Source organism: Phacochoerus africanus, chromosome 10 (assembly GCF_016906955.1).
Source record: "Phacochoerus africanus isolate WHEZ1 chromosome 10, ROS_Pafr_v1, whole genome shotgun sequence".
In the NCBI taxonomy this organism is placed as follows: Eukaryota; Metazoa; Chordata; class Mammalia; order Artiodactyla; family Suidae; genus Phacochoerus; species Phacochoerus africanus.
Genome location: NC_062553.1, coordinates 120,112,134 through 120,134,903, shown reverse-complemented (window position 1 = coordinate 120,134,903; position 22,770 = coordinate 120,112,134). Strand labels below are relative to the sequence as shown.

Sequence of the window (22,770 nt, the reverse complement as noted above, 5' to 3'; positions counted from 1 at the left end):
TCTGACTCTTCCAGGGAAACAAGAGGCTGCGGAAGTTCTTGTTGGCACCAGCAGACTCTACAGGCAAGTCTCTGGGGCTTGTCTCCGCAAAGGGATCGATGTGAGGGCCTCTCCATCCTGAGGGGGACTGCGCTGCTCTGTCCCTTCTCTGCGACAATAAAGTGTGGTCCCCTCCTCTCTCCAGTGGTGCCCCCAGCTTTTCCCTCTGCTCAGAAATCCTAGGTCTTCACTGCTGGCTCTCCTGGCATTTCTTCAGGAACAGAGAAGGTCTCAGTGGACACTTACTACCAGCAGGTGACGTTAGTTTGGAAGAGTGACTTATACACATGAAATGACACAGCGCGAGGTGGAAGGACAAACAGACTTGTCACTGGTGACATCAGCCAGTTATACGACTGTGTGAGTCACTGCCACTTTGGGCCTCTCTTTCCTCTCTATTAAAAGTGTCTGTTGAATAAAGTCTCTTCAACTATAAAATTACCTCTTCGTCTAAATTATAACATAAATATCTGTTATGGCAAATAATAAATTATAAGGTGCATTTCTGCATACCAAGAAGGAGGCTTGTACTTAAGCAGTTATACACAAAGGCTTTATGGAGTTATAAACCCAGAAGCCTCAGACAATTTATGAAGGACTTACTAAGATATGATTTTTTTAGTGTCCTTTCCACTTTATTTGTTAATCGTTAGAGATTTAGGGCAATTTTACATTTTTTTCCCTTTCTTGTTTTGAGGTAAAGCAACAGTGATATGGTAAATATATTATTATATTCACTTTTATAGCATAATCATCAATTATCTTTATCACATCAAGGAACTATTTTTCCCTCTTTATTATTTCATTTACATAAAATTATTTTTTAGCATATATATATATATATTCAGTGTCTCCTGTGAATGCAAGAAGAGACAGTAAATAAATGAAAAAAAAATATCTTAGCAAGGGGCAGGGTAATGTAGGGAGTAGGTGACCCAGAGATTTGGGGCCTTGTTGCCTAGTTTGAATGCAGGTCCCATAATTTACCAGCCATGTGACCTGAAGCAAATTACTTAATCTCTTCAGCCTCTATTTTTAATATTGTAGAAACATACCCTATAGGGTTTCTGTGCAGAGCAAAGCATTAATACATATAAAAAGGCAAAAGGTGCAGCTAACACCTGCATTACACTTGAATTTATCCTGATTAAAAACTCAATGAAATGAAATACATTTTAGAGTTCTTCCATTTGGTTAGACAAATTTATGTTTCTTGCATTTACTGCCCCTAAATATTTGATTAACTACTTAAAGAGCCACGTACAACAAAGTTGGTAGGTTCAAGCTAGTAAAGTCTTTCTGAAAAAAAAAACAAAACTTAAGTTCCTTCCTAAATCGTAACCTGATTCTCTCAGTTACCTCCTAACTTTGACAACCTCTTTACCAGATTTTATAAGTTATTTTAGTATTCTTTTGTTCTAATATCTTCATATATTTTTTTCCAAGAAACTGTGATTATAATAAAAGAACAGAGATTGCAGGATAGAATAAAGAAAACTTGGGAGTTAGTTTCATGTAGGAGAAGAAAGAAGATTTATATGTTGCAGTTACACAGGTTCCCTGATTGCTACGATGCTGTGAGCAGCTCTTGTGAGCCACAGAGTTTCTACTAGGGATCACTGAATCTATATTCAAACTAAATATTGTCTGCATATTGAAAAAAATGATTCGCACATATGTGTTACCCTTTAACAATTTATGTCCCTCTAATGATTAATAAAATACAAATTCAATTAATGGGTGCAATTATTATCTTACTGGGAAGGGAGTTCACAATTTTCATGTAAATGTGGTATTTATCTTAAAAAAAATTGGAGGGCCCATTTCTTTGTAGATCTCAGTATATCCATAACAGTACAATTTTGTTCATTTGAATGATGGCTTTATATAGCATCATAAACTGAGTCAGAATTTGATATCTGGTCTTATCCATTCTCTGAAAATAGTTAGGGACAGTCTTTAAACACTCATGACTCATACTTTTTAATTAGAATCAAACAAGCAGAGACTTACAGAGCAGGGGATTTATAGCCCTTTGTTTCCAATATGTGCCAGTTCTAAGTGCTAGAAAAAAAATTAACCTTTTCTTTCTGTGAATCTGTTCCTCCCAATTTCTCCGCATAGGCAATGGGAAAACTGCTCTGAACCACATGCTCAGTAGGAACCCAGGATGTATTTATAAGAACAGAGAAGAAACTGTGGTGTCTTTTTGATTCTGAAGACTGCTTTTATATGGTATATTTTCCAAATTAAAAATATTTTGAACATTCCTTTAGGATGCCATCAGAGGAGTCACTTGTGGTGGGTTAATTAAATCTAACACATTTAAAAATAACTCTGCATGTTGTGGGACAGATGCAGCCTTTGGAAAAAGAAAGAGCTTACACTGAACATTGCAACAGATTTTTGTTATTTAATAGTAGGCAAAAGACACGTTTACAGAATATGTTTTCAAAGCCTGGTTGGGAAGTAGCAGCTCTGCTGACAGGGGGAGAAATCAGTAAATCCATATTTAAAGAGAAGGAGAGCACGAAGTTAAGTACCCCTTTGCATGATATCCTTTGATTTTAACTGGAAGAATGAATGAACTGCTCCAAAATCCTTTCCCAAATGCCAAGGTGAAGACTAGGATGGAAAATTTGTCCTTCTCTAAGAACAAATGGTCAGGTAGACACTTGCAAGAGGCGATTTTGGAAATTCAGAAGGATGCCCCAATCTCTAAGAAATGGAAGAGAAAGAGCTAGAGAGAACTGAATTGCTCTACCCAAGAAAAAGGAAATGATTGTTCTTTTTTACTCTTGAGGATGAGAAAGCAGAAGATATGGGGGAAGAGGAGAGAGACTAGGTCAAGAAAGAAGGTAAAGCAGCCAAAAGACAATTTTAAGAACGGAGATTTCTAAAACACATCCCTAACTCTGCTGTAAAACCTCCCTTCCTTCAGTGAAGACAACTACTCCACGTGAAGTCTGCAAATACCCATGAAGAGTTTAGTTAAGTGGATCTTTCTGGGCAGGCATGAAAGAAAGCGGAACTACATTTTGGTTGTTGCCAAAGGAGAGTTAAAGAAACTCCCAAGAAACCAAATGGAATACAAGATTTGATGGCTGCATGAAACTGGCAAGAAAGGCAAACAAGAACTTAATCCTCTCTCCACCAAAAAGGATTTGAAGAAATGTGGGGCACTGGTTTTTCCCCAGAGCAAAGAGTAATTCTTCAGTCTAAAGAAGTTTTGTTTGTATTTTCTTTTTGTTTTCAGGGCCACACCTGCAGCATACGGAAGTTCCCAGGCTAGGGGTCAAATCAGAGCTGCAGCTACCGTCTGGCCTACACCACAGCCACAGCAACGCCGGATCCTTAACCCACTGAGCAAGGCCAAGGATTGAACCTACATCCTCATGGATACTAGTTGGGTTCTTTACCCACTGAGTCATGATGGGAACTCCTTCAGTCTGAAGATGCTTTTATATTAAAGATGAAGATATCCAGGTGCCACCTGAGATTTATAAAATTACCTTCTTATTTTATTAAATGCTATTTAATAGATTCGGAACCAAATTTTCTGAGTCGCAATTGTATGTTTGCTTTAGAAGATGATTGTAAATTTGTCCTATAGCAAATTATTCAATTATTCTAAAATTGACTATAAATTGTTTGCTTCACAAATATGGAAGGATGAATAATCAGAACAAATAGACTATGGAGCTATAGAATAAGCACTTCAAAGCAGCAGCAACAATTAGTTAAATCTGAGATATCACCAGCATTAAGTAATAAAGTGTTTTCTAAAGTGTGAAGGCTGGGAGTTCCCATCTTGGCACAGTGGCTAACGAATCTGACTAGGAACCAGGAGGTTGCAGGTTCGATCCCTGGCCTCGCTCAGTGGGTTAAGGATCTGGCATTGCCGTGAGCTGTGGTGTAGGTCACAGACGCGGCTTGGATCCTATAGCTCTGATTAGACCCCTAGCCTGGGAACCTCCATATGCCATGGGAAGTGGCCCTAGAAAAGGCAAAAAGGCAAAAAAAAAGTGTGAAGGCTGCCATTAGATCACAGTTGACATTTATTTGTAAACTATTTTTTTCTGGTTTTGAAGGTGAATTCATACCATGACAATTAAATTTACTGTCCTAACAGAGATATCAATAAATGAAAACCAATGATGTAATCTTGTATTATTATCAATATATATGTTTCTTTTCCCCAGAATGCCTAAGAAATATGGTGCTCTGTATAACTAAACATTTTTATTAGTTTAGAACCATTATGTAAAATATACAAGAATCATCAATTTTTTAAGCAATTCTAATTGAATTAACATTTATCTGTGTATCTATTAGTAGAGTACTTGACAGTAGGCACTTATTAACTGTTTACTATATGCTAAATATAAGTAAATTTTTCCTGAAGAGCCAGAATCTTCAAAATATCATAATTAGTCTATTATTTTGAATAGAAGTACCATTGGCTAAAAATAGAAAGTAAAAACATGGGTTGAATTTATACTGGACAAATGATTTACTGTTGAAACTTCATACTGAAATAAAATTTCTGGTGTTCAATTTGTTGGTGAATCATTTTTATGCTTTATTACTATTTGGTTTTTTGGTTTTGTCTTCTGTCTTTTTAGAGCCGCACACATGGCATATGGAGGTTCCCAGGCTAGAGGTCTAATCGGAGCTATAGCTGCCGGCCTACACCAGAGCCACAGCAATGCCAGATCCGAGCCGCGTCTGTAAACATTGTAAACATTTTTCTGCTTTTTTGTGAACTCAAGCAGTGTTGAATGCTACATAAATGTGAATTTATGATTTTTTTTTCTGATGTAGGGTCACTTTAAAATCTGGGAAGAATTTGTGGGGCATTTTCTATGTTCTTGGCATTTTTTTTTTTTAAATCTCTAGTGAGATTTCTATAGCATTTGAAAGCATTACACTTCCTATTCTCCTGGGCAATAAAGGTTGAAGTGAAATGTATTTGCTAAATTCAGAAGAGTCACTTATCAATTATCAAAGTGTCCTAAAACTCTTGTCAGTTTTAGCAGCTTCCTAGTGAGAAAAAAAAGCTGCAAAAGGAAATGCCATATTTGGCTGTAGAAGCCTCCTAAAGTTTAAATCTCTTGGAATGTGTGTTCAAAATTTCATTCACCCCTGTACCAGTTTTATGAGTTTACTCATATTCTTTACTTAGTTCCTTACTCTTTTTCTTAAAACCAAACCACTTTTAAAAATTCAGTTTTTTAAAAAGAAATATTACAATATTATCACAAAAGGGAATACAATCATTGGTTATTAATTGAATTAACCACAAAAGAAAAACTATGACAGAAGTCATATTCTATAAAGCTATCATTTAACTGTGGTGGTTCTATGCTTGAGTGTTGCTCTCCCTGCGTGGAAGAGTGAAATCAGTGAGTGTTAGGGCATAGTGAAGACATGACACCAAACATGGACTTAGACAATCGGAAACAGCAAAGAGATGTGAGTCAGTGTTGTTTAATTCATTTATGCCTGAAATTACCTCAAGTACCACCAAGTGTACCTGGAAATACTGCTCTAGGTGAAAGCCTCTTAGGGCCACCCAATAAGTCTTAAAAGAACCTTGTAATTCACTAAATTGAGGCTTCTCCATATGGCAGGAAGTCAGATCCAACTCCATTTTTTTTCCTTCCTTTTTTACCTCATGCCACCATGCATTAGTCCCACCCTTCTTTAAGAATCAAGATCAAAGGATCCCTAAAGCTCAGCATTGTTGAAGGGGCTGATAATATAGGTAGAAAATAAGGACAGAGTGGGTAATCAGTAATTACCTAGCGTCTCAGATACCTATGTGGAGATAATGCTGTACAGTTGATCCTTGAACACGTAGGGGTCAGGGATGCTGACCCTCTGCAGTCTCACATGACCGCAGCCCTCCTTCTCTACAATTTCTCCTTATCCATGATTCCTCTGTATGTGACGTTCCATACCAACAAATTCAACCAACCTCCAACCCTGTAATACTGCAGTATTTGCTATTTTGAAAATCCATGTAAGTGAACTCAGGCGGTTCCCACTCATGATCTAGAAATAATTGTATATATAAAAAAAGCCATAGGGGAGTTTCTGTCGCGGCAGTGGTTAACGCATCTGACTAGGAACCATGAGGTCGAGGGTTCAATCCCTGCCCTTGCTCAGTGGGTTAAGGATCCGGCGTTGCCATGAGCTGTGGTGTAGGTAGCAGACACTGCTCGGATCCCGTGTTGCTGTGGCTCTGGCGTAGGCCTTCAGCTACAACTCCAATTCGACCCCTAGCCTGGGAACCTCCATATGCCGCAGGCGCGGCCCAAGAAATCGCAAAAAAGAAAAAGAAAAAAAAAAAAAGATCCATAGGGCCTACAGTGATCCAGTTTGACTCCAAATCAGGTTTTTAAAGACAAATATTTTACTATCTTGGATAATAGTAAGGAAATTTACAATATAAAAATAATTAAATTATTCATTTATAAGATAAAGTTTAGTAGGAATAAATAAAAGGTGAACAACAAAAGAACAAAAAAAGAGGACAAATTTAGTAAAATAGTGTAAGAATAAATACATCAGGAAATGATGTAAAGGCAAAGGAAACCCCAAGTGAGGAATGAATAGTTAATATGATATTTTATCAAAATATTATACTTCCAAATAGAACTGTATGATGAGATCATGCTATACAACTAATAAGTAACTATTGTTATTTTACTCAACAGCAGTTAGATTCTTTTTACAACATGAATTTGTTTTGTTTCTTTTTGTTTTTAGGGCCATACCTGTGGCACATGGAAGTTCTCAGGCTAGGGGTTGAATTAGAGCTGTAGCCGCTGGCCTCTATCACAGCCACAGCAACGCTGGACCCGAGCTGCATCTGTGACCTACACCGCACCTCACGTCAATGCTGGATCCTTAACCCACTGAGCAAGACCAGGGATCGAGCCTGCAGCCCCATAGTTACTACTCAGATTCGTTTCTGCTGAGCCAAGATGGGAACTCCCTACAACATAAATTTAATTTCCATCTCTGCAGTTTAAACAAGCAGGAGCAACAAATGTCAAAGAACACAAACTAATGTGAGTAAAGGGGTAAAGTGGATTCCAGGAGGAGAAGGAAAAGGAATTCGAATGATGTACTGTTTAATCTGAGGAGACAATGTCTGATAACTTAATCCTTTCCAAATTTAAGTTGCTACAATGTCATTTGTCTCTAACTTAATTTCCCAATATGTGAATGAAAGTGAAAAGAATTTCACCTTAAAACTTTTGTCTCACTAGATGAAAAAACTCAGTAATTATTTTACTAATATTTAGAGAAAATAAATGGACAAATTTAGTTCATTAACAAAATTAATTCTCATGTAAGCACATCAAGAAATGCAAATGAGGGCGTTCCCATTGTGGCTCAGCGGTAGGTAATGAGCCCGACTATAATCCATGAGGACGTGGGTTCAATCCCTGGCCCCACTCAGTGGGTTAAAGATCCAGCGTTGCTGTGAGCTGTGATGTAGGTCACAGTTGCAGCATGGATCTGGTTTGGCTGTGGCAGTGGTGTAGGTCAGCAGCTGCAGCTCCGATTCAGCCCCTAGCCTGGGAACTTCCATATTCTGTGGATGTTGCCTTTAAAAAAAAGAAAAAAAGAAAAAAGAAATGCAAATGATAACTGTAAGTCAAATTAATTGGTAAAATATATCTGCCATGAAAATATCATGACAACATACATAATTATTGTGTATAACATTTTATTTATCTATGTTGGAAGAAGAGAAAAAACTATATGCTTATAAAATTTATTACTATTAGTAGCAGTAGTAAGATAATATTACATAAAAGGTAATAAAGCATCATTCTATCTGCACCACTTCTTCAATAGTAAATTAAAGCTCTGAACTTTATGAATTTAAGAGGCAAGGCATTTAATCCCAAAGATGCTTTTGGCCTTATGGACATATTAATAATGGGTCAAATAATAAATTCAGACAAGCATTAATTGAACATTTTCTATGGATATAACTAGAGAAAATAATTTACCTTGAAATCTAGAAAAACTTCCTTGATACAAGGTGTTCTTTCTGTTCATCTGAACAGCAATCAAATTTATGTCAAAAACTCACATGAATTACAAATTGCATTTGATGACACTTGAATTAGCTACCTATTGCCCAACAAATTATTCCTAAGCATGTGCCTTAAAATAACAATCACTTATGATCTCTCACAGTTTCTGCAGTCGGCTCAGGCTTGATGGGTCTGGAAGATCCACTGACAAGGTGGCCCACTCCTACTGCCAGCAAGTTGGTGCTGGCTGTCAGTGGAAGGCCTCAGGTTTTCTCCTCTGGGTCTCTGCCTGACTGTTCTCACAACAAAACACGATGACTTACTTCCCCCATAGAGAGCAGTCTGAGAGACCTAGGTAGAAGCCTTATGTCTTTTACTGCCTACCCTTGGAAAGCATACATCACTTCCACTGATTTCCCGGAATCACATGATTTAGTCCTAAGTCAATATGAGGGTCCACCCAAGTGCTTGAATATAAAGAGGAAAGGATCACTGGAGACCATGCTGGAGACTGGGTAACACATTACCTAGAATCTGTAGGATTACTTTCAAGTACAAATATTATTAGATTTTAAAAAATGAAGTATCTGTATTGTAGAAGAAACCTCAGTTTTACTTAAAATCTGAATCTCAATGGGCATTTAGGTTGTTTCCATGTCTTGGCTATTGTGAATAGTGCTGCAGCAAACACAGGAGTGCATGTGTCTTTTTGAATGAAAGTTTTGTCCAGATATATGCAAAGGAGTGGGATTTCTGGATCATGTGGTAGTGCTATGTTTAGTTTTCATTCAGAGGAACCTCCATACTGTTTTCCATAGCGGTTGTTGTAGAAATTTGTATTCCCACCAGCAGTATAGGAGGGTTCCCTTTTCTCCACACCCTCTCCAGCATGATGAATGGATTAAGAAGATGTGGTACATAAACACAACGGAATAGTACTCAGCCATAAAAAAGAACAAAATCATCCCATTTTCAGCAACATGGACGCAACTAGAGAGTCTCATACTAAATGAAGTAAGTCAGAAAAAGACAATGCCACATGATATCACTTATATGTGGGGATCTAAAATATGCCATAAATGAACCTATCTACAAAACAGAAACAGGTCACAGATATGGAGAGCAGATTTGTAGTTGCCAGGGGGAAACAGGGAAGAAGTGGGATGGATGGAGAGTTTGGGGTTGTAGATACAAACCATTACATTTAGAATGGATAAGCAATGAGGTACTACTGTATAGTATAGGGAACTATATCCAATCTCTTGGGATAGAACATGATGGAAGATAGTATGAGAGAAAAAGTATATATATATGCTATACATATTAATTCACGGAATAAGAGGTCTATTTCTCTTTTAAGCTTTTAAGTTCAATTTACAAATGTTATTATTCTGTTTATTAATATAGAAAATTTAGCAATCAATGTAGGGTCTTTTTAACATTTAATCCCATTTATATACCTATTTAAGTCTGCAATTATTTCTTTTTTTTAATTGCATTGTTTTAATTTTTCTTATTTATATTTAGTTTTTTCTCCATATTCTAGATGGGTTTTTTTTTTGTTTTGGTTTGGTTTTTTTGGTCAGTTGTACCTAGGTCAAATATCTCCTCCCATTTTGTGGTCATCTTTTCACTTTTGCTACTGTGTCTTTTGATACACAGCAATTAACTAATGCAATAAAATATGTGTCTTTTTCTTTATGGTTGGTGCTTTTTGTGGAGTTCCCTAGAATAAAGCTACAGCAATATTCTCCTATATTTTCTTCTTAAAGTTTTAAAGTTTGCATTCTACACTGAAGTCAGTAAGTAGTTCATCTGCAAATAGCTTTTGTGTATAGTGTTACATGGGAATCCAATGTATTTTTTCCCAATGACTATCTAATAGTTTCAGCATTTATGGAAAAGGCCAATCCTTTCCAGTTGCTCTTTGTATATCAAAGATCCATATATTTGTAGGTTTATTTCATAGATTATTATTCTATCCACCAATCTATGTGGCCTCAATGCCACTCATGCTTGGTATGCTCGGTATTTCTTCCATACACCAATTTGACAGTTTTACTTACTATATCTTTATTAATGGGATTTGATAACTGGTAGAGCAAGTTGTCCTTTCTTTTCTTCTTCAAGAATTACTAACATTTTCTTGGAGTTCCTGTCGTGGTGCAGTGGAAACGAATCCGACTAGGAACTGTGAGGTTGCGAGTTCCATCCCTGGCCTCGCTCAGTGGGTTAAGGATCCAGCGTTGCTGTGAGCTGTGGTGTAGGTCGCAGACGTGGCTCAGATCTGGCATTGCTGTGGCTGTGGCATAAGCTGGCAGCTGTAGCTCCAATTAGACCCCTAGCCTGGGACCCTCCATATGCCACGGGTGCAGCCCTAAAAAGACAAAAAAAAAAAGAAAAAAAAAAGAATTACATTTTCTTGACTTCCTGTATTTCTATAAAAAAACTGTAATCAGCTTTTTATATTCCACAATAAAATCTATTAGAATTTTAATGGGAACATAATGTATAAATCTATTAGAATCTATTAACATCACTGAAATACTGGGTTGCCCAATCAATCCACATAGCATATTTTTCTAATTCTTAAGGTTTTTTTCTTAATAGAACTCAATACAGTTTTATTCTTCTCACAGAAATTACGAATATCTTTTATTAGAATTGTTTATAGGTACTTGCTTTTTTGAGATTTTTGTAAATGACATATTGCTAAGTTTTCTTTTTCAACTATTTGTTGCCTAAATAGTAATGTAACTTATTTATATAAATCCTATAACCAGAAACCTATGAATTTTTTAGTCCTAAAATTATCTGTAAATTCATTCAGGTTTTCTCTTCTTTTTCTTTTTCTTTTTTTTTTTTTTTTTTGGCCACAATCATGGCATGGCGAAGTTCCTGGACCAGGGATTGAACCTGCACCACAGCAGTGACAACACTGGATTCTTACTTAACCCACTGCATCACCAGGGAACTTCTCTTATAGATGTGCTACTTATACAATCATTTCATCTACAAATAATAATTTAATTTTTTCCTAATTACTGTATACTTATTTGCCTTATATACTTATTTACTGCACGAGCCAGCAAATTTAGCACAGTGTTTTATAAAAGCAGCATTGCTGGGCAAGTCCTTAAAATTCTGAGATTGGCTGACAAGCCTAGTTAGTTGTAGGAAATTGTCCCGGAACCCTGTCCTTTTAAAATCCATTGAACCATCATATGTATGGTGATAGCTTTGCAAATTGCACACCTAATGCTTAGATAAAATCCTACAGGTTCACGAAACAGGTGAAAGGATGAACCCAGTGCCCATAGGGGTTTGGCAGAGCAGTGAGAGAATACGGTAGGGTGTAAGTCCACATACATTTGTAGGAAAGGGAGCGTTCCCAATTTAAACTCAGGCTTATTACTCAGGCTTAACTGAATGCTGCCATGAGGGAATATGAGACCCAGAGTTGCTGTGAGAGCTGAAAATGAGACTTTCTCTTTTTTCCTTTCTGGCAGTTGTTGTTTTGTGAAACTTGCTTGTTTTTAAATAGTAGCCTGCAGTCATAAAACATTATGTGGCCATACAAGGCACATTTGCAGGTTAAATGTCAAAGGTTGCTAGTCTGTGAATTCTGAAAGAGAGGCTGTTGACTTCTTCCTGTAACTTACCCTGATTTATTAAGATTAGCAGCAGCATCGTGACCAGTTTACAAATTTCGGTTTGTTGTTTTCTAATACCCCAAGTTTTCCAGGATACTTAGCCCAGAGTCATAACCTCACAGCTTCTCCCTTTCTCCTCATGCTCAAATGCTAATCATGCAGTCCTCCCTCCCTTCGCAAACTCCTCTGGCTCTTAACAGTAGAACTCTGGGAACCAGAAATAATTGTATTTGGATTATCAAATGCATCCTGACCTCTCTTGAACCTTTGATAGGAATACTGCAGCTGTTTCCCTACTCAAACTATTATTCCAGGTGGCTCATTTTCTTGAGCAGCCTATACTGCAGAGGCTCATGGTCTTCTGGTGTTAATGAAAACAGAAGAAGCTTAATAGTAGAACGGAAAGCACTAAGTAAAATCTTATAATGAGTAGAGCGAAGAATATCTCCTTATGAAGAGATGGTCAAAAAACCTGGGATTTAAGCCTATGGGGCTAGAAGATGTCCATGTTTCCACTTATATTTGCCTTGCCCAAATCAAGTTTCCTATTATCCTAAGCAAAGAAAAAAATTAGATTACACTGAATTAATACCAAAAATTTCCCTGAAGTACTACACCCTAGCTCTTTTCTGAAAGGTAAACAGCTCCAGCTATCATGCGGGCATGGAGCAGTGGAAAGACCTCTGATGACTGTCAGGAAACTTGAATCTAGCCCAGGATTTCTCAGAGGGTGTGTCAGCGTACCAGTATATAAAAATTATCAGCAGTAATTGCTGGAAACATAGTGTTTTGGAGTTTACTGAAAGGAAGTGGCCTGGAGATCACAGGGAGTGAACACTAGGAATCAATATTTTAATAAACAATTTAGGCAATTCTTCCGAGTGATAAACTTTGAGGGCTCCTGGTATGAGTCACACAGTATTATGTGTCCTTGGGCTTTTCTTCTCTGATAAAGTGCATGTATAACACCAGTTTGCCCAATCCCCTTGGGCAGGGCAAGGATTAAATGAGATATTGGATCAATGATGATGCTTTAAAAAATTCAGCCTTCAGCAAAAGCAATGCATGGAGGAATGAAGACCTGGCAAGAGATTTAATGATAAAAAAGTACTGAGCCTGTAAGACAGCTACGGGGCCTAAGGGGAAAGCTCTCCCCATCATGAGAGCATTCAGTAGTCTCCCCATCTCTCTATTAGCCTCCCTCCCCTTCTCAGTCTTCATCTTTCTTCATCCTAACCCTCTGAGAGAGGCTTCCTCTCTCTCGGCCTCTATGGCTTCTATCAGTTTCTCAATCTCTTTTTCACTTCATTTGTATTCTCAATCTTTTCCTGATGTCAATGCATTTTCTTCTCTCTCTCTCTGTCCTTTTTTTCCGTCCCTCCCACCACCACATCTCTATCATTTACTCACAAATAATGCTATGGGGGAAAAAAATGTCTTTTATTGATGTGCATTTTGAGAAATGCCTCTCATGGCAGAGAACTGGCTTTTCACATGCAAAGCAAATCCTTTCTAACAACCCTATCTGAAAACTCCCAAAGGAAGTAAACATTAGGGAATAGAATTGAACATTTTGCTTCAGAACGAGCATGTCTAGGAATAACAGAATGAAAACGAAGCAAGATAACTTGAGGCTAAATGTACAGAAACCACTTCTTACAGTGAGTTCCTACAATTGTAGATCTAGAAGGAAGCATCACTATCATCTAGTCAAACCACATGGTTTTACAGATAGAGAAATTAAAGCCTTGAGAGGTATGAAAAAAACTGTGTGGCTCAGTCACACAGTGAGAGTAAGGACCCTGGTGACCAAGGGGTCTTGGCTCAGAAGACTGTACCCTCTACCAATGCACAGAGCTGGCTTGTGACACCGGCCAGAGCTCAATGAGAAAAAAATATAGGAACATCATTATATTCCAAATATATAGAGAGAGCTAAAGTAGCTTTTCTTTCATGTAATGTGTTGATAAATAGTATATGCACTGTAAGAGTTTTTATTTAACAATGTAAAACGTTATTAGTTCCATGTCAATTGCCCATGGGGCATTTTGATTATTTATTAATCAGTGAAAATTCTGAAACTTGGGAATAACTGAATTATTAGATATCTTTCCTTCTTAGTTAGAATAAAGTTAATTAACATTCTGAACCAAGACTTCAGAGATGGAGAGGTGAAATCTGTACTCGATGTGTCTTGAATTTCCATAATTTTACATTTTATTCTACTGGAGGTGAGGATCAGTCTGACCCAAATGATGGATGGTGCCTAGAATAATAGGATACCAATTTTTTTCTTGTGAGCAAGACACGGGAATGATTCAACACTTGCATTCAGATAATTGCACTAGTCTTGTGTGATTTGGGCAGTTGATATAAACAAAGGCAGGCATTTTCTGCTATGCAGTCAACAATAAGACAGCAGATCAACTTCATAAAGAAAATCAAATAAGTTCAGCCAACCAAGAGAGTATCTCAAAAGGACACTCAGAGCTTCTCCATTATCCAGGCCAAGGATAAAAATAAATATTGTCCTCATGTCACTGAAAACAAAGCCAGGAATGCCTTGGGTGTTTTCAACTCTGCTGACTTTTGAAGAAATACAGTTCTCCAAATTAAGAGCAAGTCAGTCAGCATTACTTACATGTCCAAAGATAGGTCTTGGGGGGGGGATTATCAATTAGACACTGTCCTTGTTTTTAAGATATTTATATTCATTTAGGTTGTGATGAACCCTAATAACAGTTTTGGTTTTTTTTTCTCTTTTTTTTGGTCATGCTTACGGTATGTGGGAGTTCCCAAGCCAGGGACTGAACCTGAGCCATAGCAGTGACAACACTGAATCCTTAACCTGCTGAGCCACCAGGGAAATCACACAGGTTTTTAAATAGTGAAAGCATTGTAATTTTTCTTTCTTCTACTTCACAAATCTATAGAGTTCTAAACTTTAATGGATATAAAACCTGTGCCCAACAAATGAGGCTGTCAGAAAATGGAAAGAAGAAAAGCTTATTGATTCATATAATTTAATTATCCTAATCCCAAGAATGCAATTACTATTAATAAATCTTTAAATGAGTTAATCCTGTGCATTGAAAAAGGCGATTCTCACTTTTAAAATTGGCTTTGCAGCAGGAGAGGTAATTGAGGTATGTCCTATTGTTGGACAGAGGAATTGTCACAACAGCCTTGAGCTGACAAATGTAGAAGTGGCCTCTGTTCCCTAGAGAAAGTATCCAAGAGTTCAGTCAGTTTTTATGCCCTCACACGATTTCACAGTTTATACCACATCAAAAAAAAAGTTTATTTTCCCAGTTCAGTTAAAAATAAGTTCAATATGTGAAACCAATGATTTCTGTGTTTTATGTGTGTAATTTTGTATAACTCAGACATCATTTCAATAATGGCTATTTGAATGTAGCAGCCATAAAAAATATACAAAGGAATTTGGCTAAAAGAGCAATAGTGGATTGACAGTTAAAGGCCCAGCTGGTAAGGAAGAATTGTCAAGTTTATGCAATAACCTTCTCTTCGTCTGTGATTCTGTGGGTTAAATGTTAGCTTTCATATTAATAAATAAATTTTGATAGTGATTGATGGCTTACAGAGCATCTAAAATAGGTTTCTGATTACCATTTAACACAAATATTGTGTCAGTAATGATCATTTTTCTCATTTTTAGATAAAGAAACGGAGCGCAATAGCACTTAGTGTTTTGGGCAGCTTTAGCATACTGAAAAGCTAAATCCAAAGCTGCTTTAAAGTTCTTTCTATGAACATATTCCAACTCTCAGACTAAGCCAAGCTCAATACTTAAAGATAGGAAATAATATTTGAGGATGTTGGTAATTCTCAAACTAAAAAGTTAAAATTTTTGGAGTTCCCATCGTGGCTCAGTGGTTAACGAATCCGACTAGGAACCATGAGGTTGCAGGTTCGATCCCTGGCCTTGCTCAGTGGGTTAAGGATCCGGCATTGCTGTGACCTGTGGTGTAGGGCGCAGACGCGGCTTGGATCCTGAATTGCTGTGGCTGTGGTGTAGGCTGGTGGCTACAGCTCCCGTTAGACCCCTAGCCTGGGAACCTCCATATGCCATGGGAGCGGCCCTAGAAAAGGCAAAAAGCCAAAAAAAAAAAAACCTAAAATTTTCATTAAACACAAATACAATTTTGCTTATTAATTTGAGTGATTAGTTTATACAGTGAGTTAAGTGACTTACAAATCTGAAAGGCATTCTCAATAACACATCAGTCTGTATGTGTCAAATTGTGCTTATATATATGGCGACTAAGAACAAAACTTGGCAATCATGTCTCTAGTATCCTGTATCAGTTCCACTCTGAAAAATTTTCACGTGCTAGTTTTTCTCTTTGTGAGAATCAACATAGAAATTATTTAAATATTTTCTGATTCTAGATTGGAATCAACTCAGCAATAGTTTATCTAAGGAATGGGATGTGATAAACTGTGGGATTGTGAGTTCCAAAACTCAGCAAAATACAGTTACCAAATGCTGGCATATTCAGGGTGTTTAAGTATATTACTCACTTGATCCTCCAAATTTCCCCCTGAGGTAAGACTGTACTCATTCCTATTTTATAGCTAAGAAAGCTGAAGGTTAAGTAGCTTGCCCAAGTTCACACAGATAGTAAGTGGCAAAGCTGGAATTTGAATCCAGACAGTCTGGCTCCAGGAGCATTATAAATGTGACACTAAGTAATTACTTCACTAATAGTTATTTCCTCTTTGCTTCTTTCCTTCTCCTCTAGGTCCCATATTAGCTGCACTGACATGTATAGCCAAACGCATTTTTTTCCCCCAACTAACATAACAGTGGGTAGGTAGGGAAATGCCCACAACTCCTTTTAACCCATCCCCTAATAATTAATTGAATTCAGGGTGTTAATTATCACTATGTAGAAATTCATTCATGGCACTGTGGTCTTGGTTTGCAGTTTAGAGGAGCCAAAGGTGCTCTAAGAGGCAGCAGTGCTTCTAAATTACTCAAATGGCACGTTGCTACCTTTATTCTTTTCAATCAGAAAAACTCAGCTTATAGCAGCTTCACTACATTGGAAGGTAGAAAGCTAGGGAAGAAGGGAAGGTTTGAAGGAAAAACATTCTCTGTTTTGATTTTAAGCTATATTATACTAGGATAACATCATACCATCTCCAAGTCAGGGTCCTAATCAGTAAAATGGGAATTATCAAGTTCGCCTTGAAAGATTGTGATGGAAGTAACAGGTGTGAAGTGCCAGGGACAACAAATGGTAGATGTCTGTAGATGTGACAATACTTCTCTGGGTTAACTTGCACCAGACCTCGTTGTGATCTCCTTTCTCTGGTTTTCGGCACAACTAATTTTTGACACAACTAATCAGAATATAACTGATTAGCCAGAATAAAAGGCAGTTGACATTTCAGGTGATCAGCACACCAAGACTAAAATCAATGACATTGACATTTTTTATACCAACCTTATAATATAATTCATTACTGACTAGACAAACAGACAGATGATTGCCTTAGAACAAGACCTGGTTAGAATATTGTTTAATTTAACTCAACTAAATCGTTTTGGATTTGGATTTTTTTTTTTTTTTGAAGTGAGGGGGAATAAAGATAATGAATATCAATGAGAATGTCAGAGAAATGCTAGCATAATATATATACATTATCATCCAAACCAAAAATGTTCCCAACAAGAAAAATAATAAATCCAAAGAGCAGAGTCTGAGACAAGGGTTTGTGTGCAGGCAGTTTGTAAAGGAAAGTGATCTCAAGAAAAGGAGTGGAGAATTAAACAGTGAAACTGGAACAAACAGAAGAGGAAAGCATTTATTCACTGGCCCCATTCTTCTTCTGGACAAAGGCTGTCTTATAGAGTGCCAAGGCTCCTGCACTTCTAGCTCAGACATATAACAATGCCAGGCAGGGTTCTGTAGGTAGAACATGCCTAGTAGCAGAACAACAGCAGACAGGCAAGAGATAAGCATTCATGTGAGACAAGATGCTGTCAAGTTACACCTAACACGTTGCCATAGCAACAAGTGGACTAAACACATCCAGAGTGGATGTACAGAAAGACACGACAGGTATCTAATACTCATGTGGTGGCTGCTTCTGTTTAGACTACTTATGATTATCTCTGCTGATATCCTACTCTTCATGACGCAAAACCTCTATTCGAATTTATAAAACTATTTTTTTTACGGTTGCTGAAATTTGGGGATCATATAGTGGCCTTTGTAGATGTAAATGACACACTAATGTTTCCCATGCTACTGCAGATATTGTGTGCAACAGTACAAAAGGGATCTTAATTGCTGACTGAAAGAGCTTCTTTTAATACCCAACAGGCATCATTATCCTAACCTGATAGAGCTTTAATGATCCACAGGAATTCAGTAACAGGAAAGACACACCACTACACAGGAATTGGATGGAATGTCCTTTAGAGCAAATTCATGCTTTGACATTCAATGTTTAGGAACACACATCTCAAATTGTTTTAAAAGGCAAAGAGGAAGTTGGAAAGTGATGACTGAGAAAAAAAGAATATAAGGAACTTGGAATAGGTAATCAGTTACCAGTTAAAATAGTTACCCGAAGCTTGAAATATAACTTAATCAATGATAAGGAAAGATCAGGCAATTATCCAGTTGATAAGAAGCTTTCTGCAACCTCCAAATGTTCATTTTTTCCCTCAATATCTGAATAATTACAATCAGCAAGATAACATCCCCAGTTTTTTGGTGACAACTGTTATGAATCTCTGGAAAATAAGAATTCTACGAGGATCAGTTCTGCTTTTAGTGGAGATCATTGAAAAGGAAAATAAAGAGTAGTGAAGAGAGAATGCTTATTTTAAGTAAATGGCTTGGAAACGGAGTACTTTTCCCATTGAATTTGTTTTCCCATCAGTTCACTCTTCTTATAACAGATCACCCAGTTCAGGTGAGATCTACTGATAGTGATTAAGCTAAGAAGACATAATAAAACAATCTGCTCTGAAGCAACTCATGTTACCTAAAACAACACGTAAATTCATGATGTACGACATTTAATTTTCTTCCAATCTCTCTTTTGCAAACTTCATTTTCTGTTTCCTTGAAGTTCTTCCCTAGATTCTCCTTTTCATTTTGACAGACTCTCAGACTTGCAATAACATTTGAACCATTATCTTTAGCTTTTATCTCAGTCGTCTAATTTATAGCCTGCCGACAGATTCATCTTCTCAATTTATAGCCCCAATCATATAATTCCCATGCTCAAACACATTTAGAGTTTCTAAAACAATTAACTACATGAGTCAGTATTTCTCATCCTGGTATTCAACATATCCTAAGGCTATAGTTCCAACCGAATTTCCCAACACTTAACTTCTGTCCAACCTATGACTGCCTTACGTTTCTAGATTACAATATACTGATGTTTCTAATGTTCCTCCTTAAGAAAATCTGTCCATCTAGAAACTCTTTTTTTCCCCCAAGTTTCAAAGTTTATCACAATTTTCACTTCTACACGAAGCCTTTTCTGATGTCTCTATACCCAAAACTAAGCTAGTTGTGAATTCTTCATAACATTCTTTATTTACCAGTTAAGGCTTATAATAGAATCACACTTAAATTATCCGGCTCATCCTTTTCTCTCCTCATTTCTAGGGCAAAGGCTGAGTCTTATTGCTCTCTATAAACTTACAATACTTAGCATAGTGTCTATCAAAGTGTGTTCAATCCATCTTTTCCATGACTTTGAATGTTCACTCACTAACAAATGAGTTTCTATAAGCAATTAAATTCTTCTGATACCAACAGAGATATTTGTTCCTGCTTGAAAATGCCTAAACCATTTTAATCTTTCCTAAATTAACGTAGAGTTTGAAAAGCAAATGGCACTTGAAAAGTAAATTGCTTCCAGGGCTTCCTTTTTCTTGGAATCCTTCTTCATTTAACTTTTCTCAGCCCTGACAGCCAGAAGCGCATCGATCTAGACTTAAAAGCCAAAGGAGCTTAAAAGCCACTGTAGGGGTCTGTTCAGTTTTAAATACAATTTAGAAAACCCTGGCAAAGAATGACAGTTCCTTTTCAGGAACCTCCCATACATATTTCAATAGAACAGCTTTCCAAATTGGAGATAATAAAATATTATAACACCAACCAAGTAATACAAAGTCACTCACTGCCATGTAGAAAGATTTCCTTGATTTACACAAAGAGAACAAAAGACTACATTGTATTTATTCAAATCTGAAACTGACAGAAAAGAAAAAGCAGTCAATTTCTCTAAAAGATTATTATCTAGGAATAAATTACTATGCAAAAAAGCATGGCTCTTCTTGACAACTTGTGAATTTAAGGCAGATGAAACGACTCCTTCTATACCCCTATAATCAACTCTACTGATGAAATATGTTAAGCATTTTAAGTTTGGGGGAACATATAAAGCTTTGAAATCAATGTGTTTCCGGTACAGGGGGTTAGGGAAAGAACTTCATAAATCAGCTTAGGAAATGTTTCATTTCCTGCACAGTATCTGGAAAGGAAAACATAAAACGGACAGAACCAGGTGCAACAAAATCATGCACGTGGTTGGGACAATCTCTTCCAACTCCTTCCAGGCACCACTCAGATGGTCGATTTATGCTCCTAAGCTAGAGCTTCTTTTTCTGGGATCAATGGGGTAGATATGACAAACACTTGCCCTGAATTAACAAAGGCTTGGTGGCAGAAGTTGAAGGAGACAGCCATATGTACCCATTGCCTCCGCTCAAATGAGAAATTGTTGTACTTGGGTTAATTGTTCGTTAGAAAGAAGACACCGTTACCAGAGAGACTGAGCTCATCACCAGTGAGCTAAAAGTGCTGCTATCTTCCTCAAATAACTGTAATAGAAAAATCTGGCCGGTCATCTCCGGGTTATCCCTCACCTTTCCAGCTTCCTTACGGCCAGGTTGTGCAGGCTGCTTCTATTGATTTTATTCCACTTTCAGAGTAAAGCAAAGTCGTGTACTTAACTGATGCCTGCAGACCTGGGATGTGAGCAGCCGAACCCAGATGTTCAGATTTTATATCATCCTGGCACGTGTTTACGGGCAGTGTCTCTCATGGCATCAGTGCTCCTAATCGACCTCTCCCATGCGTCCTGAAGAGCTATTTATAAGCTAGTGTACTGACATCTATGTCACCTCACAAATGTTCTTTTCTTTTAAAAAATCAGAACTTAGTAACTCATCTAAGTTAAGTTTTCTGTCTTGCTACATACTGCAACCTAACCCTGGAAACGCTCAGATGGATGGTAAGCAGCCATATGTGATTCTGAAGTGTTTGGGTATTCATCCTAAATTTATACACATATTTTGAAAAATTAGTGATAAATATTGTTCAAGGAGGACTGTGCTTATTTTTTCCCACATAATCACTGTAAATTGGAATTTTGTAAGCAGCAAACTTCTGGAAAGAGCACATGCAAAGTAAAATTAGAACTGAGTTTTTTTTCCAGGGATCCTCAGAATCAGAATCAGTGTGTCTCAACTGTGTTCTTTTATGATAGTTTGTACTTTGGTTTTCGTACTTATTAAATATGTCTTGTAATAGAATTAGACACTTATTTCTCCCAAAAGTACATTTAGCACTGTGAGCAAGGACGGAGTCTTACAATTTTATATTCCTTGCGCTGCTGTGTACATGGTGGAAGCCTAATAAATATTGATTAAATTTAATTGCTTACAGTAAATCCCTCTGGAAGGGTTAAGAATCATGTAATCATTTCTTGCAACTGGTCATTAATATAGTCAGAGCTTATGTAGGTGTGTACATATATCCTTTGTCTAAGTTTCAGAACCTGCAGTCAATGGGTAGGGTTTTTATGTGTATAAATTCTCTGAAATGTTATGCAAAATATTGAACATGTACATGTAGATATGTGCTTATTTCTAGAGCAAGCGTCTGCAAACTTTAATCAATAACTCTCCTCTTTTCTCACTCTACCCCATCAAGATATTAAGATTCACTTCCCTGGGCAGCTTTATCCAACCTCTCAATTTATCAGAGCCAAAAGATAGCTGGGACAAATATAGGCCAGCATCTGCAACGCAATGTTTCTGATTACAGCCTTTCACCCATACATGACAATCTTGTTATTTCTAGACTTTTGTCTGAAAAGAACACATTTCTGAGAAACAGCCCATTTTTAGCCAGCATTTTACTCCCAGATTGTTACTCTCCAAAAAAGGTACTGTCTATTCCTAGCACCTATATGTGGCCACAGAGCACACGTCAAGGCCTCTGCAAAAGCAAACCGTTTCCTTGGGTGAAAACAAACATCCTTTCTGTGGAGCCTGCTCCATGCACTCCCCATCAACCTGCACACACTCAACTCAGCAAATAAACTGCTGCATCCACGTTTCAGGGGAAGCTCCCTGAAGGTAATCTGAGGTACAGAGCAGCACCTGCCCCCCCCGCCCCACTAGTGACTTCTGATCCACTCCATCAGAGCCATAAGAGAAAACAGTACCTGTGATACTGCTTCTACCAAGAAGAAGAAGAAGAAAAAGGATGTTCCCTTGCAGCAGTTTCATGGTGCCTGTGGACTGTCACAGTGGCTCCTCTCTCGAGAGTCAGGCAGGGACAACTCCCTCCCAGCCTGACGGGGCCTTCTTAGCAAATGGAAAAGGTGTGCTGGATGTGAACAGCCACGGCCCATTCCTACTTATTTCGGGGGCTCTGATAAAGAACGGGAGGAAATGCACAGACTCCCTTTGGGAGTTCAGCAGAGAGGAGATTTATTGTTTCAGTCCCTTACAGGAACTTTTTTTTTTTTTTCCTCTTCCTTTGGCAGCCACTGGTGTTTTTGTTGCTACATTATTTTGTTCTTCTTCAACAAAAAGGTCAGGGCGGGTTTTGAACAGAAAGAGATCTTTCTTGAGAATGGATCACACAGGCTTTCTAACTTTTGTTTTGAAAGTACGTTTTGGAGTGATTATAAAGGGGCCTCCTTAAACAGCAACTCACTTTGGATAA

At 37.5% G+C, this 22,770-nt stretch overlaps 1 protein-coding gene and 1 long non-coding RNA gene across 6 annotated transcripts in view; one reads left to right on the top strand and one right to left on the bottom strand.

The window, feature by feature from the left end:
* The window catches only part of LOC125137711 (uncharacterized), a 146,657-nt gene extending 143,344 nt beyond the window's left edge, over positions 1-3,313 (top strand). For all 3 annotated transcript variants that reach the window (XR_007137486.1, XR_007137487.1, XR_007137488.1), the window contains exons 2-3: positions 15-399; positions 2,164-3,313. This is a non-coding gene — a long non-coding RNA (uncharacterized LOC125137711). The remainder of the gene's footprint in view (positions 1-14; positions 400-2,163) is intronic.
* EMCN (endomucin) overlaps positions 1-22,515 on the bottom strand; it is an 83,151-nt gene extending 60,636 nt beyond the window's left edge. For 2 of the 3 annotated variants that reach the window (XM_047798693.1, XM_047798694.1), the window contains exon 1: positions 22,265-22,512. In XM_047798693.1, the coding sequence (XP_047654649.1) occupies positions 22,265-22,328 (64 nt within the window). In that variant the 5' untranslated portion in view covers positions 22,329-22,512. Of the gene's footprint in view, positions 1-22,264 lie in introns of all 3 variants that reach the window. The other variant, XM_047798695.1, reaches the window with a different exon arrangement.
* Positions 22,516-22,770: the final 255 nt, after the last annotated feature.